The sequence below is a fragment of the Ammospiza caudacuta genome, chromosome 11 (assembly GCF_027887145.1).
Source record: "Ammospiza caudacuta isolate bAmmCau1 chromosome 11, bAmmCau1.pri, whole genome shotgun sequence".
Taxonomy (NCBI): domain Eukaryota; kingdom Metazoa; phylum Chordata; class Aves; order Passeriformes; family Passerellidae; genus Ammospiza; species Ammospiza caudacuta.
The window spans coordinates 7,255,066-7,264,378 of NC_080603.1; the positions used below are offsets into that span (position 1 = coordinate 7,255,066).

General features: G+C 57.8%; 1 protein-coding gene across 1 annotated transcript; it reads left to right on the top strand.

Moving 5' to 3' along the window:
- The first annotated feature begins 2,135 nt into the window (after positions 1–2,135).
- On the top strand, positions 2,136–4,577 carry PROCR (protein C receptor). Its single transcript, XM_058812536.1, has 4 exons — positions 2,136–2,369; positions 2,455–2,691; positions 3,489–3,755; positions 3,836–4,577. Exons 1-4 carry the CDS (start codon positions 2,315–2,317, stop codon positions 3,946–3,948), a joined length of 672 nt encoding a protein of 223 aa, XP_058668519.1. The 5' UTR covers positions 2,136–2,314; the 3' UTR covers positions 3,949–4,577.
- Positions 4,578–9,313: the final 4,736 nt, after the last annotated feature.

Consider the following 9,313-nt stretch of genomic DNA (forward strand, 5'->3'; position numbering starts at 1 on the left):
TTTGGCTGATGGAGCTGCCCAGCTGATCTCCAGGATGTTTGGAAGGTCCTGGGTGTCCGGTCAGGCCCAGGTGATTGCAAAAAAACGGAGAGGTTTTCCTTGTCCCCATCTTCAAAAAAGGTGGAAAGGAGGAGCCTGGGGCGCGGAGCTGCCGGCCGCCAGCCTCCCCTCTGTGCTCGGGAAGATGGAGCTGTCCCCGAGTGAAAGTTGCCCCTGACTTGCCCCCTGCCTTTCTCTGATGGAGTCACTCCCTCAGCGGGCAAGGGAAAGGTTATGGATGACATTTATCCTGGTTTCTGTACAGCCTGGACACAATCCCACCCAACATCCTTCTCTCTGCATTGCAGACAGCTGGGTTCCATGGATGGGCTGTCACATGGATCAGGGATTGGCTGGAGGGTCACATCCAGAGGGGCAGTGGCTCACAGTGGCCATCAGTGACCAGTGGTGCCCCAGGCTCTGCACTGGGACCAGCGACATTTGGGGTCTCCATCAGTGGCACAGAGGGTTTGGGCACCCTCAGCAGGTTTGCAGGTGACACCAGGCTGAGGGTGCAGTGACACTCCCGAAGGGCAGGGCCATGCAGAGGGCCCTGGAGAAGCTCCAGAAGGGACCCATGGGAATCTCCTGAGGTTTGACAGCACCAGGTGCTGGTGCTGCCCCTGGGTTGGGGATGAGCAAAGGGAGCAGGCCTGGAGAAGGACTTGGGGCTGCAGGTGGTGAGGGCTGGCCATGCCCCATCCAGGACCCCCCTGTGCTGGGCTGATCCCAGGGTGGGCAGCAGGAAAGGGGTTGGGATTGTGCCCCTCTGCCCTGCTCAGGTGAGACCCCACCTGCAGAGCTGCCCCAGCCCTGGGGCCCAGCACAGGAAGGAGCTGGAGCTGCTGGAGAGAGCCCAGAAGAGGCACCAGGGTGAGCAGAGGGATGGAGCAGCTCTGCTGGGAGGAAAGTCTGGCACAGCTGGGACTGTTCAGCCTGCAGAAGCTCTGGGGTGACCTCACTGTGGCCCTCCAGTACCTGAAGGAGCCAACAAGAAACATGGAGAGAGAATATTCCCAAGGGCCCTGACAGGGGGAATGGCATCAAACTGCCAGAAGATAGGTTCATATGGGATACTGGGAAGAAATTCTTGGCTGTGAGTGTGGGGAGGCCCTGGCACAGGTTGCCCAGAGCAGCTGTGACTGCCCCTGGATCCCTGGAAGTGTCCAAGGCCAGGTTGGACAGGGCTTGGAGCAAACCTGGGTGTCCCTGACTATGGCACGGGATGGAATGAGCTGGGCTTTCAGATCTCTGCCCACCCAGAGCATTCCATGCCTGTACTCCATGCCATGGCATTGATGCTATTATGTTCCATGCCAGGCTGTGCCATGCTCTGCCGATGAGACAAGCTGGACCTTTTAGCACAAATTTCCCATTTTAAAATTTTAAATTTATAATTATTTTAGATGTAATTAAAAAACAAACCTATGGAGGTTTGGCCCTGCCATTGATTTCTCATCCTCACTGCCCATCTCAGCTTCCCAGTGTCACCCCTTTCCAGGGAGGGGGGTCCTGTTGCTGGATGCCCTCTCCGCAGGGGATGGGATCCTATAGGTGACACCCTGAGGTGTCCCTTCGAGCAGGGGGAACCCCATGGGACCCTAAACCCTTCAGGGAATGGGATGCAGGTGGGTGCAGTGAGGTGCTGGGAGGCTGCTCCCTCCAATGGTCCCCATTACCCTGCTCCCCCTGCTCCCTCTGCTCCCCCAGGGGAGTGGGACAGCGCCCTGCCCATGGGGAAACTGAGTCAGGGGCTGGCAGCTCGCCCAATTCCAACTGTGCCAGGAGGAGCTGGAGCCTCATCCTGCATCCTCAGGCACCGCGGGGCCCTGCACATCCGGCAGGGAAGGGGTGGCTCGGCTTAAGGAAATGGGAGAGACCTGGCCGGAGTCCCGCTCTCCTCCCCCCGCAGCTCCACCTCCCTCCCCGGCCCGCTTAACATCCCCCGGGCCAGCAGCGGGGACAGCAGAGCGATCCGAGCCCGGAGCGGGGCAGGGGCTGAGCTGCGAGCCGGGACAGCAGCAGGGACACCAGCGTGTCCCCAGCGCGGTGCCGCGGCTGAACTGCGGGCCGGGACAGCATCAGGGCCACCAGCGCCGTGTCAGTGCTGAGCTGCGAGCCGGGACAGCAGCGCGAACGCAGAGCCGGGGCTGAACTGCGAACCGGGACAGCAGCAGGGCCACCAGCGTGTCCCCAGCGTGTCCCCAGCGTCGTGCCCAGGCTGAGCTCCGAGCCGGGCCACCAGCGTGTCCCCAGCGCGGTTCCCGTCCCCACGATGCTGCGGCTGCTGCTGCTCGCCGGGATCCTGGGCTGCGGGGCTGAGCAGGCAGGTAAGGCTGGTTGGGGACAGCGTGAGGACACACGGGGCTCAGGGAGGGTGACGGGACGGTGGCTGATGTCCCGCGTCTCCCGCAGCTCCGCTCGCCTTCACCATGCTGCAGCTGACCCGCGTCTACAAGGGCAATTCCATGTTCCGGGGGAACGCCAGCCTGAATGGGCAGCTCAGCCATGTCCTGGAAGGGAATAATGTCACCCAGGTGATCCCGCTGGAGTCCCCGGACGCCTGGGCCCGGCGGCAGGACGAGGTGATCGCCTACCTGGGGAACTTCAGGCAGCTGGTGATGCTCTTCAACAAGGAGAGACCCACCGATTGTGAGTGGTGCCCGGGGGACGGGGGTGGGTGCCCCGGGGAACGAGAGCCTCTTCCGTGCTACCAGGGACAGATGGGCGAAGGGATGGGGACACAGCCATGTGCAAAACCTCCCTGTGGGCAAAGGGAGCCCTTCTGCTGAGCCGGGAATTTCTTACCCGGAGCACACCCTGTGAATGGGATGATGCTCAACCTGTTGCTGCTCGTCAGGAAAAGGGCTGGGGGCTGTGTGGTGGTGAGGTGTAGGAACCCTGTCTGCTCCCTGCCTGTGCTCTGCCTGCATCCCACCTGTATCCCACTGATACCCTGCCTGCATCCCGCCTGCATCCCGCAGCCTGTGGGAGCTGTGGGACGCTGCTGCCGATGGTTTTGTGCTCCTGCTCGCTCTGCCCCACAAGCCCTGTCACCTCTGCTGCTCCTGCCCGAGGTGTGCTTTCCTTTCCTTTCCTTAGTTACCCCCAAACCGGTTTTGCCCCAGCCCCACACTCCTGTACCCTTGGGGAGCCCGGTGTCACCGCAGAGTCTCAGGCATGACCTGTCCCTGTCCTGGTGTCCGTGTCCCGGTGTCTTGCTCCATCCACAAGAGCCACGAGCAGCTCTGTGCCCAGAGCCTCCCTCTCTGCAGAATCTGTGCTGTGTGGGGATAAAGGAGGGGAAATAATCCCGGTCACTGCCATGCTCAAACCGAGGGAAGCAAAGCTGTGGCTGGTGCTGAGGCTGGGTGAACTCCGTGCCCAGTTTGCTGCTGGTGCCCAGGGCGGGAGCGTGGTGACCCTGTCCCCTCCCTCTGTCCCTGCAGTCACCCATCACCTGTGCTGCCACCTCGGCTGCCGCCTCTACCCCAACGGCACGGCCCAGAGCTTCTATGAGGTGACCCTCAACAGGACGGCGTTCCTGAGCTTCCATGTCCCCAGTGCCACCTGGGAGCGGCGCTGGCCCGGAGAGCTCCCGGTGGCCGCCTTTGCACAGACACAGCTGATGAAATACCCCATAACCACACAGGACCTGCAGTATTTCCTCAACACCACCTGTGTCAGCCTCCTGCAGGATCAGAGTGCCAGGACAGGTCCGTGCTGGGCCGGGGATGGGGATGGGGACATGGTGGCGCGGCCTGGTTGTCACCTCTGTCCCTCTCGCCTCTTGCAGGAAGAGTCAGTGGCCGATCGCGCACCCCGCTGGTGCTGGGGCTGGTGCTGGGCAGCCTCGGCCTGCTGGGCATGGCCCTGGGCATCTTCCTGTGCACGGGACGGAGCTGCTAGTGTGGGCAGATGCCCCATGTCACCCCATGGACACAGGGGATGGACCTGTCATCTCCTCGTGCAGCCATCACCACCCCATGGAGGCAGGGGACAGACCCATCATGTCCCTGTGGAGGCAGGAATGGACCCATCATCTTCCCAAGGATCCAGCAACTCTCCATGGATCCATCATCACCCTGGGGAGACAGGGATGGATCCACCATCTCCATGTGGAGACAGGGATGGATCCATCATCACCCTGTGGAGGCAGGGATGGATCCATTATCTTCCCAAGGACCCAGGAACTTTCCATGGATCCATCATCACCCTGGCGAGGCAGGGATGGATCCATCATCCCTGCATAGAGACAGAGGCTGGATCCATCATCCCTCCGTGGAGGCAGGGACCAAGCCCATCCCTGACAAGGGATACACGTCCCCATTGCCGCAGGCTTTGCTCCCCAAGGACACCAGTGGCTTCCCAGTCCTGTCCCAGCTGGGCTGACCTCTCCAGCAGCCCCCAGCCCTGTGGATGGTTCTCACTTCAGGCAATGCACTGGGGATCCACACAGAAACATTGGGCATGGATGGGAAAATGGCGGGGGAGAGGCATGGGGGAAAGCAGCAGGAGGAACAGCCATGGAATGGTTAAAAGGATGGTGTTAAACCCTCATTCATCCCTGTTCCAGTGGGGATGGAGGGAGGATGTCACACCTTGTGTAATAAAACTGCCCATCAGCTCCCACCACACCTCTGGCTGCTCTTGTTTCCCCTGGCAGCACCAATGTGGGGCTGTGGATCCATCCTGGGCCATGGCTGCTGCTGCTGCTGGGTGGGCTCGCTGGTGTTGCCAGCCCCTGTGCCAGCCCCTGGGTTGTGTGCTAAGTTTTCCAGGTCCCTGGAAAGACACTGGTGGTGTTTGCACCTCCTGAACTCATTTCAACCCTCTCCCAGCTTTGGTTTGACTCAATTGAGTAATTTTCTCAACGTTTTTAATTTCCTTGCTCGATGTGAGATGCTGAGGTCAAGTACACACAGCTGTGAGGGGACAGTTTTCCACAATCCAAATCTGAGCTAAAACCTCCACTCTGACTGTTTAAACTTTGATTGTGTTGATAAGAAACTCTTGGCCACATTTCCCTTTCACCCAAAAGTGGATTTTGAGCTCTCCTGTGCATCTCCACTGCTCTGGCAGCAGGAAGGGAGCCAGGAGCTGGCTGGGGACAGCACAGGATAGAGGCTTTCCTGGATTAGCTTCCAGCTCTTTCTTTTCTAAACACCTTGTGAGCAAGAGAGGGTGGGATGAGGGAAGATGGGAAAAGAGATGAGGACAGAAGGGATGCGAGGATGACCTTAGGGGTTGGAGGGATGGAGGAGGAGGTCACATCTCATCACCCTGGCCCCCAGCCACCCCTGGAGCAGCCCCCGCCTCCCCCAGGCTCCTGGGGCAGGGGCTGGGGCGCTCCCCACCCTTGGCGGGCTCCGAGAGGCCGGAGAATCCAAAACAACACGGCCGAGGCCCGGCAACGTCATGGCTCAGCCCTTGGAGCAGTGCCCTTGGCAGGAGCTGTGCTGTGGGCTGAGTGCTCCAGGCACATCCAGGGACACCAGGGCAGTGCCCAAGGTCACACATGCTGCATCTGCTGCCTGCAAAGGCATGCAATCCCTTCCAGCTGGGAGGAACCGCTGCATTCCCAGCTCTGCTTTGAGTTTCACACTCAGGGCCTCTCTGGTGCCTGCAGATGTTGCACTGTGGTCCCCAAGACTTGGAGGGATTGCTGATCTCAATCCCCTCTCCCTGAGCTGCAGCTCCCTGCTCTGGCTGGGATGGCTGAGTGTGGATGCTGTGGGATGCCCATGGCTGGGATGGAGCAGGGATGGCACCCACAATGGACAGACCCAGGTGGCAAACACTGGCGGGGAGGCCTGGAACAGCAGAGCTTGCTTTGCTTTTTGCTCCAGAAATGTGTCATCTTTTGGACAGATGAGCAAGTCTGAGCTTGCCCACTTCACACAGCTCTGGAAAAGCCTTTTTCCTGCCCCTGAGCTCCCTGTGTGTGTCTGGAGAATGCTCCAGAACAGAGCTGACCCTGCTGCTGCTCTTGAGTTTCCACAAGGGACTGGGCAGTGGGGATCCCCCAAAAGTGCAGAACCCCAAGGAACAGCTTCATCTCCATTGGTGTCCATGGGCAATGCACCCAAACCTGGCACCTCCACCCCAAGGCAACTCCCTGGCAGTGACAATCAGTGTCTGACCTGGATGTGGTGGCCAGCAGCAAAGGATTATGGTGGCAGCATCCACCTCCAACACATTGTAGCCCCAGAATTTCTCTTCCTCTCCCCAAAACCCTCAAGTGCCTCATGGTGAGGCCTGTCTGGGTGTGGCAGCTGGGGACAGTAGTCCAGCTGCCTCAGAACAGGGAGCTGGGCTCCTGTTCCACACACACTCCAAGAGCAGCCACATGCACAGCTTATCCCTTCCCAAATTTGGTTGCTCTCCCGCTCCGTTCACAGCTTGGGACGGGCGCCAGTGTGTATCCCATCAGCGAGGGATGGTTTCAATTTTCTCCTTGGAGGACTTCTGGGCTCTGCAGGAGGGTGAATGAACCCACATGGAAGCCTCTGGCAGCTTTAGCCAGCTCCCAGAGTGATCCATCCCTGTTATCTTCAGGGATTGCTGGGCAAGGCTTTGTTTTCCATGCATGGTTTCCATCAGCCCGCTCTGCTGCTGCTGTCTTGGATAAGGGCTCAGATAAGACACCCAAGCCTTGATCCAGCAAGTGATCCTCACTAGTTCCAGTGAGGCAATGTCCTCGTGCACCAGCTCTTTCCTTCAGCCATCCCATGGGGAACTTGGATGGGATGGGCATCACCCTGTTTCCTTTTGGACATCAGCTCCCTCTGCAAGGCTGGTATCTCCACCTGTGTCCTTTGGGAGACAAAGGGCTGGATGGCTCCAGGAGCTGCCAAAAACCAGGCTCTGGTGTCTGCTGGGGTGGGAGGGGGGGAAAAAAGTGGGGCTGATGGGATCCATCTGGAAGGAAGCGGGATTATCCCTGTAAACACCTCTTACGCACTCGGCGCCTGCACTGGTGTCATTGTGGCTTTTCAGGACTAAACAAACCCCATCCTTTCAAATCCTCACAGGTCACAGTGTCACAGCCACAGATGTTTGAATTCCTGACTTTAGGACGTGCTTGTTAACACCAGGGGCTGCACTGGGGGTGAGGGGATCTGCCTCCCAGCAGCCTCCTGCTCCCACATGGGAAGGAGCAGCTCCCTGGAAAGCCTCTGAGCACAGGGAAGGGCCGTGCTGGCCACTCCCTCCTCGCAGGGCCATCGGTGCCCAGCGCTGCCCTCTTCCCTTCCTGCTCACCTCCCAGGTCAGCAGGAGGAAAGGGGAGGAGAGCTGGCTGCTGGCCAGGAGCAGGGATAGGTGGCAGGCAGTGGGTATCAGCCATCCCCCACCTCTGCCCTGCCCCTGGGGGCTGCTCCACCAGCCCCTGCAATGCAGGGAGCAGGGATGGGATGGCAACTCCTGGCTGGGAATCACAGTCAGGATTCCAGCAAAAAATCATTGCTTCACCTTCTTTCCCAGCTGGAGGTTGCCACTCCAAACCCAGCAAACTTCTCCTGGCACCAGTCCCTTCTCCCTTCTTCCTCCACTGCCCAGCCCTGGAGCAGAAAGGCTCAGAGGGAGATAAACATGTGAAAAAACAAGATTTTTCTTTGCAAAAAACCCAAGCTTGCTTTCAGAGGTTTCCCTGGAAAAATGGCTGTTTGGGAACATTTTCACCCACTTCCCAGAGTTGGGAGCAGCCTTTGGTGTGACAGAGGCCATTGGGAGCAAAGCTCTCCTCCAAAGACCCCCATACTATGGGTTGAAACTCCTTGGAGCAGCCCCAAAACTTCACCATCCAGCCTGGGATGGGGCATGTGTTTCTCAGTGCAGCCAGCCCAGGCTGTGGAGGGACAGAAAACACAGACAAGGCTGCAGGGCATGATGGATCTGAGCCCTGTATTCCCTCCCATCATCAACCTGCTATGGAATCCTCATCCCATCTGCTCCTTGCCCTCCCCTGGGATGGGAGGGATCCAGCCAGAGGGTGGGAACACAGCTGATGGAGGTGATGACATCTAACAGCCAGCCTGTGGTGAGGCCCTGGAAGAACACACACAGCTTTGGAGGTGTTGAAAACCATTCCTTTCAGGAATAAACCAGGACCCCATTTCAGCCAGGCCTTCCCAAAGCAGCAGGGACTTCTGGGAGTGCATTCCAAGGACAAGTGTTTTCCTAGAAGACTTGATCAAGATGCCTTCATCTGAACTCTCACAATCCTCACTGTTCCAAGGATTTAGGTTAAAAGAAGCCCAGGAAATTTGTGTTTATTTGTTCCAATTTGGGAATGGCGTTGCTTAGAAAGTACTGGAAATTCAAGCTGTGCATTACAGAATTCCCAGCCTGGAGGTTCAGTCAGGATCCTTGTTTGGTGCCAGAACAAGATATGAACATCTAAAACTCATGGCAAGCATTTCTATGGGTAAAGGAGTCCATGTGTGCCATAACTTGCTCCCATCAGCTCCATGTCACAGGAGAAGGGGACAGAGGACACCCAGCACCCTCTGCACCCCCAGTCCTTGGAGGACAAATCTTCCATGTGCTAAAACAAGCACAGTGAGTGGGCCAGGACCAAAACCACTGGGAATGTTTGAACAAGCGCTGCTGAGGCTGCTGGGCAACAGCATGGAACCCTGGAAGCTTTGTCTGGAGGTGGGAAAGGCATTGGAAGCTGGCTCTGAACACACCCCATAGCATGGGGGGAAGGGTGGAAGGAAGCAAGTGGTTTTGGTTGGAATTTGGGGCTTTTTTTTTCCCTGTCTTTCTCCCTGCTGGTGTGCAAGCTGGGGCTCTGCAGCCATTGTTCTGTTTTCCAAAGAGTCTAGCCCCACAATGCAATAAAAACAAACCACAGGAAGGAAAGGAATTAGCAGGGAAAGGAAAAGCAGCAGTGGGAACAAGAACTCAGGCCCAAAATAAACCTGCATGCTGCTGCTGGGGGTGCAGGTAGGAGAGGTTACACAATGGAACTTAGGGGTAAAATCCTGGCTTTTTGGATTTATTGCTACAGGTGAACAGGGTTGCAAGGGGCTGGAATAACAGGAAATGATATCAGGAACAGGGATATGGGAAGGAACTTCTTTGAAATTTGAGGTTTCCTAGAAACTTGAGCTAAGGGGGAGCAGAGGCAGCACCTGGAAAAGACTGGGCATTGTGGGCAGAGGAAGCAGCCTCAGCTGGGGTTACCACTTTATCCTTACAGATTCTGAGGAGAAGCAGGAGTTTGGCATTTGGGGTTGGTTTCAGCTGCTCTCCAAGCCCCTGCTGT